Source organism: Gobius niger (assembly GCF_951799975.1).
Source record: "Gobius niger genome assembly, chromosome: 12".
NCBI lineage: Eukaryota > Metazoa > Chordata > Actinopteri > Gobiiformes > Gobiidae > Gobius > Gobius niger.
In genome coordinates, this window is record NC_136863.1 from 14,441,030 (window position 1) to 14,462,400 (window position 21,371).

The 21,371-nt window shown below is 41.6% G+C and overlaps 1 protein-coding gene across 1 annotated transcript in view; it reads left to right on the forward strand.

Moving 5' to 3' along the window:
• The window catches only part of hipk2 (homeodomain interacting protein kinase 2), an 84,665-nt gene that overhangs the window by 20,524 nt on the left and 42,770 nt on the right, over positions 1-21,371 (forward strand). Inside the window, exon 2 of the mRNA XM_079568316.1 lies at positions 2,307-3,438. Within this exon, the coding sequence (XP_079424442.1) occupies positions 2,307-3,438 (1,132 nt within the window). The remainder of the gene's footprint in view (positions 1-2,306; positions 3,439-21,371) is intronic.

Sequence of the window (21,371 nt, forward strand, 5' to 3'; positions counted from 1 at the left end):
ACCTTAATAAATCCTTTCTGTAGTCCCTCTGGGGGCAATCCAAGAGTTAATGGGATGATTGGGGGGTCTTTCATCTCCCCTGGTGTCTTTGGCCAGAAAACTACACTTGCGGCTTTCCTGCACCGGGTCGGAGTCACCAATACACGAAGAAGAAGTTAACAGGCTAACGGGCAAAGCTAACTTCGGGCTAGCGCCACTTAAACAGTATTTACAGCCAAGTTTGAGTGATCTGCATTGTGTAATTAGATGTACAATATCCCTCTCTCCCTTTGTCTTTTCTGTCAGCGCAGTATTCACTCTCACGGACAATTAATGAGTAAAAAACCACAACATGCTATGACACCTGCAGTGGCGCTTATGGCCTCTTCTAGGGGTATGGGTTAGTACTGCTTTAATGGTACCACTAGTCAATACACTTATCACCATAATCAATCATAAAGATGGCAAGTTAGAAAAAGTAAAATAACATGTGTTTTGGTTTTTGTTAGTGGTCTAATTGCAATGAGAGTAAGCTCTATTGTTGGCAACTATTTAGAGTTTTCTGTGCTCTTTTGGATTATGAGTAATGAGCACAAGTCTGCGTATTTGTCCGTTCCATAATGATAATGCACAAAGCAGTTAGCCTGGCCTTTTCAGACCCTGTGTTTTCCATAATCATGCTGGCAGATATGCAACATAGAATTTTCCATACAAGAAGCAGACAGGCTGTTTCTCTGTCTGTCCATCTCAGTGTCATTGCACGTCAACCTCAGTCACACGCTGTTGACGCAGCTCCGTGACGAAACCTATCATTCAAATTATTTTTAGCGTAAAGTCCAGGCACAGGAATTGGTAATCCAAGCAGTGACATCTGGCCTTGCGGGCTTATGTGATTAGCCGAGAGCCTTGCCCCTAATAGCCTAGCGGACGTTCTTCATTACCTCTCTGAAATGGCTAGGGCTAGCCTCGTTGGGACATTACCATTAGTGTGTTAAATCCAATACAGAATTTGTGCCGGAGGAAGCAAGGAAAAAGAAAGCCGCAAAGCATTGTCATCGGCAATCCAAGTTCATGTCAGGTTTTTGCATTCCGTCAGATGACCAAATGACCAGGATTTCTATCGTGCAGGGGCAAAGGAGACCCAAAAATAAATGCTTAAAGAGAAAGACTTGGAGAGGTCAAGAGAGTTGAAAAACAAACCAAGCGGAGTCTAGTGGAAGGCTGCCAGCTTCCTAGTGAATTAATCATCATCATCACTCGAAAGGCTAATAATGACAAAGTGACCAGGCCTGTCCCCTCCCACTCAGGCTTTATATGCACAGAACGCTGGCCACAATTATGGAAGTCCGCTCCCATCTTGAAGGGGAAATGGTCCTTTAATTATCTTTGAAAAACTTCTGGGCTTTAAATACATAAAAGCAGCACATTTTTATCCAGTCAAAGCACTTAAGGAGCTGTTTGACGCTTGTGATTCGTGTTTGTTGCAGAATGACTATAACATTTCTGAAATTACTCCAAACAGTCAGTGATCAGTGGGGCTTAATTGTGTGTGTGGGCATCGGAGAAACCAGGTGGTAGCTCTTAGTTTGTTAGTAGTAAACCCATTCTAGCTTTACAGAAAACAGCTTAAACATACAATTAGCCCAGGTCTCATATAATCTGCTTTGTGCTGTAATAATCATTTCAATGCTATAAACAAGTGTGTTTGCAAAGACAGAGATAAAGAAAGGGACTATTTTGGGCCGGTGTTTGCTTGGAGAAGCTGTTGCAGTCTGTTCCCAGGAGTGTGACACAGCCGTGCTGCAGTTTTGCTTTTGTTTTGTTGTCTTCGGGATTTGTGGTTGAGAGGGAGTTCACTGCCCCTCTTCTGTTTTCATAGCTAGTTGAGTGAAACTTCATCCAGCATTTTACCCAAAGTAAGTAATTATGCACCAGTAAATTCTAGAGCAGGGTTGAGAAGAGAGAAAGGGAATTGCAATCATTCTTTTAGATTTTTTCTGTTGTCTTGTTGTGTCATTGGAGTGTCCTGTGAATCTGTATTCTTATAGTGCTCATTCAACCGGTGCATTAATGCTGATGGGAACTGTAGGAAACTGGCATTTCCTGTGCGTGAGCTTGCATCTACAAACGCACCACTCAGTCTGGAAAACATTTTCTTACATAACAGTATCATTCATGGCATAGATTCTAATGTAACATTAAAGCTATGAAGTTCAGGATGTTGTTAACCCAAGCTAAACCTAAGCTACCACTCACGTTTCAAGCACACTCAAATTTCTAACCTCTTGCTTTCGTTTCTGTCCCTTGCCCCCAACCCCCTGTCACAGGTATGGCCGCGCAAGTGCAACTCTTCTCCCCTCACACTCTCCAGTCAAGTGCCTTCTTTAGCGTAAAGAAACTGAAGGTGGAGCAAAGTTGTAACTGGGATATGACAGGGTACGGCACGCACAGCAAAGTCTACAGCCACAACAGCAGTAAGAACGTGACGACCACCAGCGGGCCCCTGGGTATCAGCAGCTCCACTCTGCCCTACGAACAGACGCTCATCTTCCCTGCCAGCGCGGGCCACATCGTGGTGGCCTCAGCCAGCAGCACTTCTGGGGCAGTGGGCTCTCTCCTGGGCAGTGGTGGCGGAGGTAGCAGCAGCAACAGCAGCGCTGGTGGTGGCAGTGTGCTCCACAACCTGACGCGGCGCAGCACTGTTAGTCTCTTAGACACCTATCAGAGATGTGGGCTTAAACGCAAGAGCGAAGAGCTTGACAACAACAGTAGCGTGCAGATCATTGAGGAGAACGGCCCACTCATGATCCACAACGGAGCTGCCAGTGGAGCCACAGTGGCTACAGCGGCCACTGCCACCTCAACAGCCACATCCAAAAACAGTGGTTCCAACAACGAGGGAGATTACCAACTTGTGCAGCATGAGGTGCTCTGTTCCATGACTAACACGTATGAAGTGTTAGAGTTCTTGGGGCGGGGGACGTTCGGGCAGGTGGTCAAATGTTGGAAGAGGGGCACCAATGAGATAGTTGCAATCAAAATCTTGAAAAACCATCCATCATATGCACGGCAGGGTCAGATAGAGGTGAGCATCCTGGCGCGTCTGAGCACGGAGAGCGCAGACGACTACAACTTTGTGAGGGCCTATGAGTGCTTCCAGCACAAGAACCACACGTGCCTGGTGTTTGAGATGCTGGAGCAGAACCTGTACGACTTCCTCAAACAGAACAAGTTCAGTCCTCTGCCGCTCAAGTACATTAGACCAGTACTGCAGCAGGTGGCCACAGCGCTTATGAAACTCAAGAGTCTGGGACTGATCCATGCTGACCTGAAGCCAGAGAACATCATGCTGGTGGACCCGTCCAGACAACCGTACAGGGTAAAGGTCATCGACTTCGGCTCAGCCAGCCATGTGTCCAAAGCAGTGTGCTCCACCTATCTGCAGTCCAGATACTACAGGTAAGAGCAGTTTATCACTTCTTCTTGCTTTAATGTGAGATGTTAATTTTATAGTGAGGATTTTGGTTGTCTGGTTGGAGGATATGATAATTAATACAGACTGCACAGTTTGCTCTGTGGAGGAGCAGCGTGCCCACAGGCTTCTGTTGGACCGTGTTCTCCTTAAGCCCCCAGACCTCAGCCCCCATCACTGACTGGCTCCCATTTCCCCTGGGGATATAGATGAAGGGTCAGCTGGAGTTCTGCTGTAATATGTGCCTGTAATCCACACCAGCAGGATGGGCATTAGAACCAGATGACTCTCTGGGAAGGCCTTTCCTCCTCCTGTATTTCTTTAACAGTCTTATTTAGCTCATGGCAAACAGCAGCGGCAGCATTCAAGCTAAAACGGAGTGAGGAATCAAATGGAGTCCATGTCAGCACAGAGAGAAGCTTTGTTTGGGCCCAGGCCTGATGCCGGCCTAAACAGGTGTGTGAGGACACTATGCACAACTGTCCACATGCCAGGTGTTGCTCGGCTGCTGTGCTCGGTCTACTCGTCCTTTAGTAGATTGAAGACAATTTGTTGATTGAAACTATGAGTCTTTTTGCTAGTCATTTCTGCCTTAAAAGTCAAGAATGTGAGTATGAAGCCTGGTTTAATGAGCATTAGCATTTTAGAGAAGACTGTGATATGAACTGCAAAACTAAAACGGGAATCACATGCATTTCAGAATGTGTCTGTCTATGTCCCAGGTAGCTGGTTTTATACATAACAAGACCTAATGGAGATATTTGAGTGTTGTCTTTGATATTCGTTAATTGCTAATTCTTTAATTGCAACTATTTAAATTGCTATTTCAATTCAATTATGATTAATTGTGCAGTCCTAGTACCTAATGGAGGTTGGGTGGTGTGTATCAGAGAGGAAGTGCAGTTATATCAGTTTAAATACCTCATCTTGAAGTAAACAGGGGTCATTGTCTGTTGTTGCTCCTGGGCAGCAGGTCAACAGGCTCGCAAGCAAACAGTGCTTCTGTTTGCCTTCTGCTGAAGTGACGAGTGGAGGAGATCATCCCTTCATTTCCTCCTGGCCGTGGACAAGAGGAATATAGGGACAACATTGACCAGAAAATTACCCATGAGCCTCCGCATGCTAAAGCCGGTACTCTGGTGACCCTGGTTTGGCAGTGCGGAGCGGTGTTGATGTGTGTGGGTTGTGTGCTTTATGAGGACTTATTGTTAGAAATGAAGCGAGCTTTGTACACACCAGTTCAAAGAGTGTTATCACTGGGGATGAGCAGTACTGGTGTCTTAGCACTGTTTTCAGTTTGGGCAGCAAACAAACTTGTGGTGACGTTCAAAAGATGAGAACATCACACTGTCTTTGATGATTTCAAAGCAATAGTTATAGTTCAGGAACAATCAAATGCTCAGGTGAGATTTAGCATTTATGGTTATAGCCCTGTGTAAACGATTGTTTTTAAAGGCCTTGCACTTGTATTATAGTTCACAAAAAATGAAAGAGGGTTCGAGAATAACTTAAACTGTTAGTACCTTTCCTAGTGCATTTCTAACATCCCAATTCCTCTCAGGGATGAGTCCTAATATACTGAATTACACAACTAGACAAAAACAAATAGGGAACAGGGTCTTTGATACTGACAACTGAGTGAGACCTCCAATAGGGCACAATCACAGTAGCATCTTCTAGCTCTTCTGGATTTAAACTGAAAATGTTAACTATAAAGGGAGTCAGAGGATACCGGTGCTGACAGCGTCATAGTTCCTACACAGGCTGCTTTTGTAGATGTCACTGAGGCTGTTTTGCAGCTGTCGCCTTGTATGTTGAATGGGCCTTGCAAATGAGTTATGGATTTTCCACAAGGTTGACTCATGCAAATAAAATATCCATAGCGTTCAAGGCAAACAAGTGATGTGCGTTTTGTGAGAACTGAGGGGGTTTACGTTGACTTAGATTGCTCATGTACCTTGGCTCATATGTCATTGTCAGGTAGTACTATCAATAGCATTTCTGTTTTCTTTTAGCATCACTCTAACCTTCTATCCATGTTTGTCTTCCCTTAATTACAGTATACTGTAGGACTCACGTCATGACAGTAGCACCCACTTAGCTTTAAGACCGCTTTATTTATTGCTTTTCAATTTAGTGCTGCCTTATTATTCCCCATAGGTTATGATGTAACAGGTAAGCCGGATAGTCAAGCTTGCCCTGTACCAGATAAAAGGATTATGGACTTGTCGCACACAGGCATATTTGTCCTATTTATCTAATCAGGTAAAGGTCATGAAACAGGGGTTGAGCTGGCCATTTTGGAAAGTAGATATGACTTTCTTAGTTTGGTATTCAAAAACATGTTGCTTCTTGCAACATAGAATTAGATATTGTGATGTTTGAAATATAGGCTCTAAGTAATGGATGTCTTGTGTTAATTTTAGTCATCTCTTGCAATATGGTGCTGTGGTCAAGTAAGGTCTTCTTTGTTTTACGCAGTGTAAAGACTCCCTGCAATATTTTCAGCTTTCAAAATGATCCACGCTCTTTCCATGGCCATAATGTAAACAGTATTTTAGAAATCATCCATTCAAACAACAACAAATGAAGAGACAGCCAATCAAGAAATGCTGCCACTTAAAACAGACTTAGTAAGCACATCATACATACTAGTCCAATACATATGGTTTGATTTTATGTTGACGCTCGATGCATGTAATTTAACAACTAAAAGCACTTTTCCAGTGGCCAAAATCTGCTTCCTCTGTGATTAGGAAATCTCAACAATAGAAATTGAGCCGTGTATTGGAAGCTCTCACTCTCTGGACTTTGTGTTTCTCGTTCTCTTCTGACTGCAGTGCACAGTACATTTGTCCTCATCTCTTTATAGTACTGCATCCATTTACATTGCCTATATCACTTACTTCATCTGATATGGTTATAAATACAGTGCCAGACAGAAAATGTGTTGATTGCCGCCTGTATCATTTCTTTGAAACTTGTAATAACAGGAGCGCCCCTCGTTTTCCCGATCCAACTGGCTGCCTTTGCTGTTATTTTTTTTTTATGGTGACAGGTCGAGATGGCTGCAACTGATGCCGCAGTGAGATCCCTGACACCCCTGGGCCTGTGTCGAAGCCCTAATAACGGATGAAAAATGTATCTGTCTATATAGGAGTGGAGGGCGGCTGTAAGGCGAGCTCCTCTCCCACCTGCCTATCATTTCGCCTTATCTGTTGTTACTGGCCAAATACAACCAGACGGACTGGCCAGGGCGTTCCAGCGTATTTAACCTGCCTCCTTGCGCGACATTAAGGTGCTGTTTCGAGGTTGTTGTTCGTTACTGCTCTGCGAAGTGGGAGCTGAATCGCATGTACCAGAGAAGGACGCTGGGATCAGGTTGCCAAAAAAAGTAAAGACGAATTAGATGAGGATGGTGAGGCAGGTGTTGTTTGTGAGAATAGTCTCATCACGAAGAAAAAAGAGGGGGGAAAAACCGGAGGAGGTGTGGCCATAAAGAGTGGAAGGAAGGTGCAAGTTTTGCATTTTTCACCTCGAACGCCGTTCTCGTTCCCCCGAGCGTTGGCAGATTATTACTAATGTAGATGAGCGTTCATTAGGTGGAGGCTGACTGGGTGGCTGCTTACTTATGCTGTGGCAGATTGTTTTCTTTTACTTAGCACATATCCAGAGCTTATAGGGCAAAGGCTGACTTTTTATTTTTTACCTTATTACCTTTTAACAATGGACCCCCAAAGTGACAATTACTGCTGGCTGTATTCACCGCTGTGCTATTTTACGAGAGTCATAACACCTTAGTATGCATGACAGAATCCTAATAACCTGTTTCTCATTTATAATTTGCCTCCGGGCAGCTCTTCCAAGTGTCTCCACAGAGCCGGAGAAAGTAGGAGACATGTAGCGGCTAGGCTAATGAAGTAGTAGCACCAATGGAGCATATGCGTTAGGACACACTGTGTATGTTGAACGCCTGTGAGTTTGCCACTGTTTGTATACAGTAGTAGACTGAAGAGTTTGTGTGTGAAGGATCTAGGCAGAGGCTATACATGATTGTGTCGTCCCATTTATCGCCCTTTGTTGCCTCCTCACTGTTCAATTTCCATACATTTCCCAGGATATTAAGCAGACGGAAATTAAGCCGCCTTGATAGAAGGCAGTGAGCCGCCCCCTCATGCGCCCGCAAAGGCTGCCTCTTCGCTGCTCTGTATTGATTGGTTTATCTGAAAACACAAGGCTGGTCTACAGTGCTGTGCCTTAGAAAAGATGGATTTAGGTGATAAGGTCAGAATGTATATAGTTCAAATAAATTGCAGTTCAGAATGATAATTCTTTTGGTCGCATTTTAATTAGTAGTAGCATGAAAATGTGGAAGAAATGTGATGAATAAATTACATGGAATGATGCCACATTCCCAACGTATTTCAAGATAATATAACAAATCCTGGTATGCAAAGAGTAAATGACCAGGAAATACGGCTATTATTTTCTTGGTAATTAAATGGAAACAGGGCGGCAAAAGACATTATCCCTCATTAACCTAGTTACCATGCTATTTCTATCCTATTACAATGCTATTACTGTGCTGGTAAAGTGCCACCATTATTTTCCTCTTATTCAGTCTTTAAAATTCATTAAGCAACTTGTTTACCTTAATCTCCTCCTGGTGTCTTTGTCCAGAAAACCACCCTTGCAACTTCCCTGCCTCCGGGTCAGAGGCGCAATACATACTGATAGAATCACGAAGAAGAAGCTAACAGGCTAACAGGCAGAGCTAACAGCAGGCTAGCGCCACTTTAGCAGTATTTACAGCCAAGTTTGAGTGAAAAAAAATGTCTCTTTTGTGTCATTGAGTTGTGGCTCAATGTACAATATCCCTCTCTCCCTTTGTCTTTTCTGTCAGCGTAGTATTTACTCTCATGGATGAGTAAAAAAACAAAAACGCGACATGTTACGACACCTGCAGTGGCGCTTATGGCCTCTAGGGGCATGTGTTAGTTCTGCTTAAATAGCTGCTGTGTCTATGGAACAATGTACATTTTAGTCAGGCTGGCATCATGATTTATGATTTATTCTTCATTCACATTATTTCACATTGATTTCCAGAAAAGTTCTTGTTGTCCAGCTTTGAATTAGAATAGATAGATGTTAATCAGAATGAAGACGGTAAAAATGTATAGAGCCGAACCCTACTTTAACTTGATTTATTAATTTAAATCAGCAAGTGCTCATGGGCTTCTTCTGTTTCCTTAAAAACAAACTTTGTGCAATTTTGTGTTCAAGCCGGGAGAAGGAAACAGAGTTAATATTTTGCCAAAACTTGAGCTCCGGGAATGGAAAGTCTCCTAAACGTTGGCAGTAGTCATTCAAGTGTTGTATGTTTGAGTGGCACCTCGGGCTATCCAGCAAAATGATAAGTCAAGTATCCCTAATGCACCTTCCCACGTGAATGGTCAAAGCACAGTGGAATTTTCCCATGCAGCTGCGCTCTGAAATTCATTAACCGGACAGGTGAAATATCTCCCAGCAGTGGCCACACATAAATTTTCCGACGTGCTGCGGATTTGCCTTTGCTTCTCTGAATCTGAGCACCATGCGGGTTGGCAGGGTGACGGGAGCCATCAGCGTCTGACTGGCACAGGTACCCCCCGGGTCTAAATAAATCATGAGGCCCTCCTGCGGATCGGGGCCCCCTCAACCACCCTTCGACCCCCCCATAGCCCCCACCCGCCCACCCCCCTTAACACCGTTCCCTATGCCAAGCTCCGCAGGGATTTCCAACATGGCGGCCCCCACTGCTGTTCGTCTTCCCGCCTCCTCTCCCCCGAATTCCCTGCGCCGTGCCCCCGCCACATCACCTCTCTTATCCACTTACATGAATATTTAAAAGCTAACACCAAGATGGAAAATATGCAACAAGGCCAGCGGAAGGTTGCAGCAATAGGAACCAGAAATACACACGGGTAATGGATTTTTGGTAGAACTTTAAACACTGTTTTACTAATGGCTTTTAAACTAAGTATCGCTCAATAAGCCGAGAATAGCAATGTTAAAATCGACAGATGTTTGCGTGACCCCTTCCTCATCTGTATGTGACTGCCAATTTTAACACAACATACAATGGTGAATCAATAGAAGTGAACAACAAAAGTGCTTTGACGTGTCCTTCTCAGTTTTTGAAATGATTAAGTGGCTACTCTGCTTTCATTTTAAACAAACCTTCAGGCTGTCCTTAACATTTTTTTTCTGGCACTGGGTTCTATTTCTAAATAATAAACAGGAACAACAATGGTTTGTTGTCCAATGTCATAGATTAGCCCTAGAATGTTTTTGTTGCTAATTTCGAAAAAGTAATGTCGGCCTCTTAAAGCCATGTCTTTAAGAGGCCGACATTACTTTTTCACCCTTTGCTGTCCTGCCTAGTAAAGCCCACAGGCCAAGAAATGCTTTAAAAACAAAAAAAAAGCAAAACAAATATTATATTACATTAAGGCATATATCATCATAAAGTTTTGATTTGCTGCCGCAGAATAAGGACTGTAGGTCAGAAGTAGCCATTCATCCCACATTTCCAAAACCACCCAACACGTTTTGTTTTTGTTTATTTAGCCATTGGACATATTTAGCCAAGTCAAAACTGTGTCGGAGATACAAAAAAGAAGAAGAAGAGAAAAAAAAAGTCCTCCTGAAAAAGAGCGTTCTTAGGATTAAGAAAAACTGTTGCCAGATAGAAAAGGCGGACAGAGGGCATGAGGGACACGGGGGAGAGCGAGAGATCCAGGCTGAAACTGTCCAGCTGGGGAGAGGATTGGAGGGGGGGATTGGGGAGGCCCAGCGGGGACCTGCCATTGGCTCCATACTGCCGGAGTCTGTATGTGTGTGTGTGTGAAGGCCTGTGTGTGTGTGCTGTGACAGTGAATGCCTAGTGTGCAGAGCCCCATTAAAACTCACATCACAAGTTTCCTCAGCACAACAAAACATGCACATTTGTTTCGGCAATCAGAGGAATTGGTTGATGTGCGTATGTGAGGCTAAATAGTTCCTCCTATGTGTGGCAGACAACTGGGCAGACACTGAATCAGGAAGGCAGCTGCAGGGCTTAAATGTGAACAGGGAGAATGTAGCACAAAGAGGCACAACATATTGAACTGAGGATGTTTGATATGACAAAGTTTATTGAATTAAAAGGCTCATTATGTGGTTGGATGAAATAGAACGTCTGGGTCATGAATCCCAATCAATTACAAAATGGCATCTGATCATCAGCTTTTCAAATTGCCCAGCACTTCAAACTCTTCTTACTGAGAGTTCTGTCTATATTTTGCTCCAGAAGAGGCATATAGGCTGAAACTATTTAAAATGAGCCTTGACTTTGAATTAGTAAATATAAATATAAATATTCCCAGGGCAATGCTAAACTTTTAAACTTAATTAATGTCTGAACCTAAAATGACATTCAGTTCTTCTTCTGAAAAGAAGCTAATGTCTGTCCATCCCATGCTGAATGTTTCCCACCCTGCACAATCGCTAGATTTTCTTGCGCTGTTGGGGTGAATTTATGCTCTGCTTTATGGCCCTGCAGCATACAACAGAAGATGTTGGACAACCCTGCTGCACACACTGCGGCTCATATTCTTACTGACAGTTGTCGCTCCATAAAAATGTTGCTATTTATCATTGCAGATGGCAGAATTAAATGAGGCTCTGTTCTTCCAGCTTCCAGCTAGTTACAGCTTCACACGTAAAGTTCCAAGGACACTTCTATACTGTATGTGCATTGTGCTTGCATTGCTGGTCTTCCATACAACAGATGCATGTTCCACATTGAGACTTACTTCTTTAGCGGTGTTGTTAACAGCAATCACAGGACAGCACAATGATGCATTATAAACGTACCATAATCAGCCGTGACACATTACAGACACTCAGCTTACAAAACTATTAATGTTTATCACTTCTTTAATAGCCTTGTCGCCATTTCTATTTTATTATCTACAAAGTCCCAAATGTTTTTGTTTCCTCTATGTTCTGACACACAGCCTTAATGCTCCCTGGTTCCTCCCTGCTCGTGCACTTAATAACCATCTGAACTGTGCAGACAATCCGCGACACTCCCGTCTCATAAAACACTCGGATTAGTCTTCAAAGCACAGAGAGAAAGTTCATTACTTTGCCAAGCGCTTTCCTCAGAAAATCTGCTATAAGTGCTCACAATTTAGCAATATTATCTCCTCTTTGAGGGAAAATTGTTGATTGTAGTTGACGCCAAGGGATGCCGCTCACTTCTTAATGCTAACCCTTTTAATATTTAACCAGTATCCAATGCAGGAGTAATTATTTTTCCAAACAAATTATGCCCCGGGCAAAAAAAAACACCGCAATTTGATACACCACAGCAATACATTCTCTGTCACCAGGCGCTATTAGTCACTTTAAATTATTTATCATGCTTGGGTGAAACAGGATTTACTCCAGACTTGTTTTCATGATTTTGCTCGATTGCTTCAGCGCACTCTCAAAAGCTCAAGTTTAGAAATTGGTTTGCATCAAAAGTGATAAGAGAAAAGGCTGTTGATGTCAGAATTGGTTTAAAAATATTAGTTTTGTTGTTAGTAGCACAAGTTTATCATATATTTATTAAATCTTTTGAAATGATTGCTTGGTATTCCTTTTGAGTAGCCAATAGAAGGCTATATTATATAACATCGAGGGCCCTTTACAGAATTATGCAAGCCCTCTATATGTCTTTTACATCAACTCTCCCTGAATGAAATGCTTCTTTTGGTAAAACAAATTCCCAATTAAGTTCTCACAATGAAATGGGATGGCAAATTGTTTCTCGCAACTTCATAAATCTTTAATGCTCTTTTGTGGAACGGGGCAAATGGAAACTGTTGCTTGCCAAAAACTGTCTCCAACACATTCTCTGTCTCGCTCCCATCTGTGGCCCGCTTAAACCATGTGGCAATGCATTTTTTACAATAAGGCCGCATTCTGCCAGCGCCAAGTGCCAACCAGTGTCTTTTCCGTATCATTGTGAACTTGGGAAACATGATTTAGCTTTAAAGGGGAATTACGCCCTAACACGCCGGGGTTAGATTCGTCCAGAATGAGGGTATTACCGCTATTATTGGGGAGAGGAGTTGGCCTGCACTATTTTCCTTTCATTTATAAGAGACCACAATAACAGTAGCAGATAAGATGGCAAACATCAGATGTAATTGTGTTAGAACTGTTTGCACTTTGACTTTGAGCAGGAACGTTTTTTAAACATATATCGCAATGTAAAACTATCAAACAAGAGGCACAGAAATGTAACTTGTTTTATGCCACTAGAGCTAACCATTATCTCCATTGCATACATGTGTTTACAGTTACTTCCTATGTTATTATTTTAACATTCTGACACTAGAAAATGTCTAAAAGGTATCGCAGGTATCGTAGCACGTTGTGGTTTTTCACTCACTAATTGCTCGTGAGAGTAAATACTACACTGACAGAAAAGACAAAGGGAGAGAGGGATATTGTACATCCAATTACACAATCGAGATCTTTTTTTTACTCAAACCTGACTGCAAATACTGTTCAAGTGTTAGCTTTGCCCGTTAGCCTGTTAGCTTCTACTTCGTGATTCCATTAGTGTGTTTTGGGGCCTCCGACCCACTGCAGGGAAAGCTACAAGTGTGGTTTTCTGGCCAGAGACACCAGGGGGAAACACGTTACTTAGTTCTGCTGTCACATACACAATAATAAGGTACTTCTGGGTCCAAACTGTTGAGAGTTCCATTGACAAACAGCAAAAAAACTTTATCTGAATCTCTGCTGAAATAACAGCAGTTTTACACCTAATTAGAATAATATAGCTCACCATTTCTCAAGGCAAAATGAAGATATTTTTACATTGAAAATAAGCCTTCATTGTTTATGGAAAATTGATAATTAATGTCAGAATCAAAATCCCATTATAGTGAATAGGGCTACAGTTACATTGGACCAGGAAGTAGAGTGATGACATCATCACTTAACAAACGTAACATAAGTTCTTCCATAAATTTCTATTTTAATGTATTATTGCAGAAATGATTGTGAAAGTCTTCTAGATTATTCCTGATTTCTCAAGTCCGGGAGCTGTTTTAAGTTTCTCGCTCTTCCATTGAGTATGCATTGTGAACCGTTTTCTTCTCTTCTTTAGAGCGCGGCTACATTATTTACTGTTAAAGATGACACCCTTTGTCTTCATCACTGAGCAATGACCGTTTGCATACCCATCTTGTTTTGCATACAGATTTGCGCATACGAAACATATGCATAGCGTCCCCATTGGTGTGCTCTGCCTATCTGCCTATCTGCCTTCAGTGGAGACTGAACCCATCGTCCATCCTGCAGCTGCAGACATAAGTCACCTCACCACGGGGACACGAGCGCCGCACCCAAACAAGTCCTTCATTACGCATACAATCTTTATATCAAACACGTGCTGCTGGTAAACTAAGATTATATCAATGTGAGCCGAGAAGGAAATTACAGGCTAGCAACTCCCTTCTTTTATTATGGTATTTACATACACACACCGGCCAGATTTTACAAGCCACCCGGGCGCTAACATAAAGGACACATTTGATCACTATGATAAAGGAAAAATGACGCCGGCTGGTCATGTGGTGTACTGTAAATGTCTCTCAGCATCAAGCCTGCTATGGTTTTTTTCCCATAAGTCATGCCTGCAGAGGTGATTTGAACTGGTGGTGTGGCGTTCATGACATACCGGCTCTTTTGAACGGCTCTTCAAGGTGAACGGTTCGAACCGGAGCTCAATTGTGAAAAGAGCCGGATCTTTTTTCAGTCGATCTTGCCCCCAGAACTCCCCCGCACGAACACGAGAATCAGCCCAACAATGCAGCACGGATTACAAGTGAATGCTTTTTGCACTAGAAAGATTTGCAGTCTCTTTATTAGTTGTGGCAGAAGATGTGATTCACAAACATTTTTTTACAGGGTAAATATCAGTCCCATTGTACAAAAATGTGCCTTTTATTATTCACATCTTAGATATTGTGAGTTATCTGGCTGGCGTAATTAAAATTGTATATTAAGAAGAGCCAGTCTTTTGAACGGCTCTTTGCAATAAACAAAGATCGGCTCCCAGTAAAGAGCCGTAAATCCCATAAGTTATTTGAACTAACTAAACTATGCTTGAAATATTAAACGGACAAGTATGGCGTGGAGTTTAGTTTCAAACGTCCAATACCTCACCAAGGGAAGCTTACTAATGTATCTAGTTCCCCATCTAAAGACCATAGACACACAATAAGGTCCAGTAAGATGTCATCGTATGGGTGTCTTTAGAAACTATTGCATTGGCTCTTATGACATAAAGCGTACTGCAGATCCAAGCAAAACACAAACCCAGAAATCCTATATGTTTGAGCCAGTGACATCAATAAAAATCCGTCAGCACTTCCCGTCCCCCCCCCAACCTTCAGTGTTTCTGTTAAATTAAATGCAGAACATTAACACGCGTCATTTCACTTGAGTTCTCAAAAAGCGTGTGTTGTGGTCGTCGCCGTGGTAACCAAGGCTCTTGTTCCCCCCCGGTTTTCCCTCGGTCTGTGAAGGTGCAGCACCTGAACTGTTGTGATGGGGGCCCCGTGGGCAGCTGTGTGCTTGTGTGTGTATGTGTGTGTGTATGTGTGTGTGGACTACAGGGACACTCTCATCCTGCTGCTATTGTTTGCCCAGGTGGACTGGGACGCCAAGCAGCTACCTTCCCCCTTTCACCTATAACAGCCAATTACTTACAATTTGAAGAGTTAGATTGTATAAAAGGAAATGTTTATCCTGCTGAATTTATTTCTCAAACTGCTTGAGATTAACATTTCTTTATTTTTGTTATTTATTGCATTATATTGTCCTATTAAAACCGAGCAGTTTTATTATTGCTCTGTGCTTTGCTAAAAAGAATAAAATAAAATAATCTTAACTGTAATTTCTGAGCTATTTGACTACGGTTTTGACTGAAATCAACTTAAGTATAATATGAATGTAATATATTGAAATTTGGGGGGTTGTTTGTTGCCACAAAAAAAAAAATGACAGTCTATTTTTATATCCCCCATCAAAAAAACAATTTTCAAGCTGTCTAATGAGCTTCTGTTATGTTGTTTTTCCCTATTGTCCCTTCAAATAATAAGATGATGTTTATCATGCGTGCACTGTTCCGTACATGTCTTTATTAATTAAAAAGTGTTATGATCTGTAAGAAGACTTATAGCATTTTATTAACATTTTACACTTCCCCTAAGCAGCTTTTCTCCCTAATTGCTCCCGACAACAACCTAACAGGCTCAAATCTATAATGTTAATACATTAAGAGCCAGTATTGTCCTATTGCCCTCTTCTTCTCTCCCCCATTTCTCTGCTGTATTGTTCCGCTGAGACCTGTGGTCCAACAGAAGCTCTCAGTTTCACAAAGAAACCCTGTCTTTCATCTGCAGCCCGCTACCAGCTGTGTTCATTGTGGCGCGCTGCTCCTTTGCAGCATGAAAAACAGTATAAGTTCTACCTCTGACAATGTTATTATTATTGCCTTTGAGTCTGCGGCGTCCTTGCACTCCAGAGTTGGTATATTCTTACTAAAGTCAGGCTGACTTTGCTCTGAGCCCTGTTTTCATGTTCCCATCTTTGGAGTTTCGAGCAGCCTTTACATGCAACAGCGTGGTAATGTTTAGAAGTCCCCAGAACCTTATTTCTTTTCTAGAGCATGTGTGCCAAGCTCTTGACATAACACACTTTGGTTCAGAAGGTGCACAAAGACCTCCCCCCCGAAAGGCCCAAAGTCCCACGCCAACCCCGATTTCTATTAACAGTGTCTCCGTGGCGACAAAATGTTTCAAGTCGAGACACAAAAGATGAGGCTTTTCAGGTGTCGTCATTCAGGGAAGAGTAAAAGAGAAAAGACGTCCCGTTTAAACAGTTTGTGAGTCTGTGGGCCTGTACACTGCAGCATTCGCAGCCCCAGAACAGCTGAGAAAACAGCAGGGCACTTTTCATTAGCGATTCTTTCCATGCCCTTGTGCCCTCCTATAAATGTTTTGCTTCTTTTTTTTTTTTCATCTTTTATTCTGTCTGAAAATCCAAATGTCGGTCCATTTTTATGTATTTATTTTTGGGCTACTCTTTTATCTTGGGTTCATGTGTATCTCAATCCTAAAGCCTATTGACACTACTGTAGCTGTTATGGAACTACAATAGTATCAACTTTTATGGCTTTGTTTTTTTCAGTGCTTTATCCCCTGTGGAGTTTGCATGTTCTCCTTGATATGTGATTCATATCAACCCAGAGTATGCGCAATAGGAAAATATTCCAGCTACAGTTACTCGTGAGCATAAATCTATCACACGATCAGCACATGGATCCCCAGGTCACCCCAGTGGCAGATTTCACCACGGAGACATACCCTACCTAACTTTTAATTGACCTAGTATAACTTTCCACTCACATTGAATACTTCCTTTTTGGCCTTTGACCTCCAATCTTCCTGGTAATTTCAAATCGTTTCTCTCAGCTGTCCTTCTACTAAACAGTACAACAATCATTCACCGCTTTACATTTCCTCCATGCTGTGCGTGTTTACAGGTGTGAAAAGAGGTCACGCTCTCTGCCTTCTCGATAAGCGCTATCAGGTGCACTAGTTCAACTGTTGCTTCAAAGATCCTATCAATGTTACAGGATCTTGCAGTTCCTGGTTCAAAAACGACTCATGATGACTTGAACTATTTTTGCTGGAGCCTTCCTTTTGAATATCGTGCACCCACTGACCTTAAATCAATGAGAAGCGGCGTACAGAAAGGCCAGTTTTAAGTGCCTTTTGTTTGCTTGCTTGTCAGTCGGTCTCTCGCCTCCGCAGATGAAGACTGTCCGAAATTTCGCCGAAAGAAATCTTGCGCATGAAATTAGTCGAGGAGAGGGGCAGACATGCAGCAGAAACAAAGTCGTTAAGGGCTCATTTATTCAGTTCTCAGAAAACACTTTACATTCAGGAGCATTGACTTTTGAGAGGAGAAGCATGAAGTAATACATTACATTAGGCATTTCAGAACTTGTTTGTAGAGGTCTAAAGTACAAAGTTGGCAGATAGTAATTAGGGATGCACCGATCTGATACTGGTATCGGATATCGGAGCCGATACTCTCAGTGCCTCAAAGACACTTCTTTTACCACCTAAATCTAAGTGAATATGTATACGTGATGTATATTGGATTGTTAGCAATAGCATGCTAAAGCTAGCGGGAGTATGCTAATGCTAACGAAAACTAATCAAGGCTGGGTCAGAAACTATAGAAATACCTAAAGTAGCCAAATACAATAAAATAACCACTGCTGAAGCCAAGTGTTTGTATTTTAGTTTAAGAAATAACCGATCTAACATATTTGTAATGATCAGATCACTTTATGTGAGTTGTTAATATTAATGTAGCCTAAAGCCTGTCATAGACCCAATGATAATTTGTGTAGAAAAGTCCTCCTTTTTAAATATTTATCCAAGAGTTTATCAACAGATATAATTGATAATTGATCTTACAATGGAAAAGAGTCAATTAAATTTTCACTCAGCCATTTTTAAGAAAGTCTCTTGGTATCGGATATCGGCAGATGCTCAAACCACAGTATCGATATCGGTAGCAAAAAAGCTGGATCGGTGCATCTCTAATAGTAATACTGAAAGGGCAAAAATGTAACATAAATTTTTATCATATTTATTCTCAAGCTCGTAGACTGATGACGCAACTCGAATTTACAATAGAAAATCTTAGTTTAGGATATGTCGGGCTAAATTGTTCGTGCCCTTTTATGGAGGGTCTGAGACAGTCACCCAATGCCACATGCTTATGACATTGCAATGTGACTTCTGCGTACTGATTACCTCACCGGTGTATCTACCTAGTGTTACTGAGCTAGCTGCATGCCCCTCATCGTTTCATCTTCAAAGAGTTCACCATCGGAGGCATGACACGTGAAAAAGTACCCTGGCTGGATTACAGGGCTAATGGCATAATGGCTTTTTCTTCTGCTGAGGCATTTGAGGATGAGCCAACTTTGAAATATACTGCAAACAGCTGAGGCAGTGCGGAAACTAACCAGCGTTAAATAATCCATTAAGATGATGGAGGTGGAAGAAGCACTCGGAATCTGACCCCAACTATAAATACTTCACATTATCACATTGAAAGAAATGTCAAATATTGCTTAAATGTCCGAGCGTGAAAGTAAATAAAATTGGGAAAACAAGCCCCTTCTTTGTTTATGTTACTGAAAACAGGAGCTTGTCTTTATCATGGAAATATTACTGATCTGCCTTACACAAATAGAGCCTTTTTACAAATGCTTTTCAAGCTTCTGACATGTTTTGTGTCACTGGCTTGTTTTTCATTTTGAGTTGCATTGCAGTTTTTGTGATGTAGCATATCAAAACCGACCACATTTCCTCCAGTTTGGTTTTACACAAATGATCTAAAAGTGGATGAAAACGCAACAAAAAAGCAACAAAACATCCCGAAAAATGTAGTACAAAAGTGACAAAAAAGGCAGAAAAATATACATACATATATTTAAAAAGAGAGCAACAAAAACATGTCAAAAAAGTGATGGAAGTTTTGTCAGTTTTTTGTTGATTTTTTTGCAAATTGTTTGTTGATTTTTTGACATTTTTGCTGTTGAATTTTTGACACGTTTTTGTTGAATTTTTGACACTTTTTTGTTGCATTTTTGATGAATTTTTGCCATTTTTTGTTGAATTTTTGCCAATTGTTTGTTGAATTTTTGCCAATTTTTTGTATTTTTTGCCTTTTTAAAAAATAGTTTTTGTACATTTTTTTTAATTTTTTTGCCAGTTGATTGTTAAATTAGTTTTTTGGGGTTTGCTTCTTTTTTGTTGCACTTTCATCGCTTTTTTGTCACTTTTTTGCTACACTTTCTTCTCGTTTGCTTTTTCTCAAGAAGCTTTTAGATAAGTCAAACCGGTGATTCGGTTAAGGAGGAGTTTAAGAGGTTTAAGAGATTTAAACTGTGTTATTCCTGCTCCAAATTCTGTAACACAACGGCTGATAAATACAGTTTGTTTTCTTTTATTTTGACAAGACAATCACGTAGTAAAATGTAAACCGCTTGAGAACTCAGAATGATGCAAGTTGGGCACCCTACTTTTCCTCTCTGTCCATAGTCCTATATTTGCATTACAAGGTCCCCGAGGCGCTGAATAAAACTGCGAACAGCGCTGTGAGGAAAAAAAAATCCCAACACTCCGAGGGTGGCCCGGCTGCCGCTAATTGCGACCAGGGTGCATTTACTGATTATGGCTAAGTGGTCCAAAATAGTCCCTTGCTCGGCGTTCCATTGACCCACTCCCTCCCCTGGCGCATGTGGTCAATAGCCGGGGCCTGTTGAGATGCCTTTCCACTGAGGGAAGAGACCGCGCTCCGATTGTCCATTCTTCCTTGCGTTTCATCTCCGCAACACACAAGAGAGGGGGGGGGGGGGGGGGGGGGGGGGGGGGGGGAGATTTTTAAATTACAATGCGTCTGCGATATAAACAGTTACCTCACAGACACGGATTTCTACTTCTTTGGAGCTTTGAACATTTCTTATGCATGGGGGAGCTCGTGGCTATTTAGGCTTTCGGGGATAATGGAAATTAAGTGAATGCCATGTGCTTTGAAAGGTACGAAAATGAGTTCTTAGCTCACAGATTCTTGGAGACTGCTCGCATCCTCAAGTGAAAAAAAAAAGCAAGGCAGTAACAAGAGGCCCCAGTAAGGACCATGGAGGCAGTAGACCGGGGGTGATACAAGCGCCACTGGATCACACCGGCTTTGATCTTCCCCCTAGGTCTGTCTCTATGGACAGGGCGCTGTTTAGACAACACTGAAAAAAGTACCATGTTGATTTAACACAATTTAATTGTGGACATTGGTTCCACACGTGTAGTTTGTGTAGATGCTACATGATGCAAATTGTGTTGCATCAACATGAAGTAATTCTGAAGAATTGACACTATAGATTTATGTTCAGTATGCAGAACTAAAATGTGTTAAAACTACTCAATTTCAGATGGTTAAATCATGTTACCCTTACATAATTCTAATCATGTTGTTCTTACTTGATATTAATCATGTTGTTCTTACTTGATATTAATCATGTGACTTTTACATGATTCTAATCATGTGACTTTAACAAGATACCTCAAATCTATCACATATCCTGTATTCTCATTAACCTTAACTGAAGTAAAATACAATTTACAATAAATGAAGGATGACAATGCAAATGAAATGCATACAAAATAAGAAACAATTTCAATACTTTTTTCACCTTTATTTGATATAAATGTGAAAGAAACATAGTGCCAACAATTGAGCATAAAACTGCACTTATGTACGCTGTAAAATCAGTGTCAGTGAACACACAAAAACATGTTTGTTGTGGGAAGTTGAACAGGAAGCTCTGAAAGTTTCTTGCTGTAGTGACATTTCCATCCCTCAGTTGAAGTTAGATTGAAAACGCGTTTGTCTTACCATATGCTATATTGTCCCATTATTCCCCCTTTTGCTATTTTTACTTCTCTATTCAAAATATAGGAGCCAACAGCAAAAGTCCAGCCAGACTGCATAAACCAGGTTCAGTGAGCCCTGCTGAACACTATGGGGGAGGCCTCACAGACTTAGTTCATTGCTATAATACAGTCTATGTTTGGAGTCAAGCTGAAGCTAAGCCCCACCCCCTCAGTCCAAAAAACACAACTCCCACAAATGCATCAAAAGATACAAATAATTGCCAATATAAAACAATGTATAACCTATTACTACCTTTTTGTAGATAAACATTCTGACCGTATCCATGAGTGCTTTAGGAATTTAGATTCAA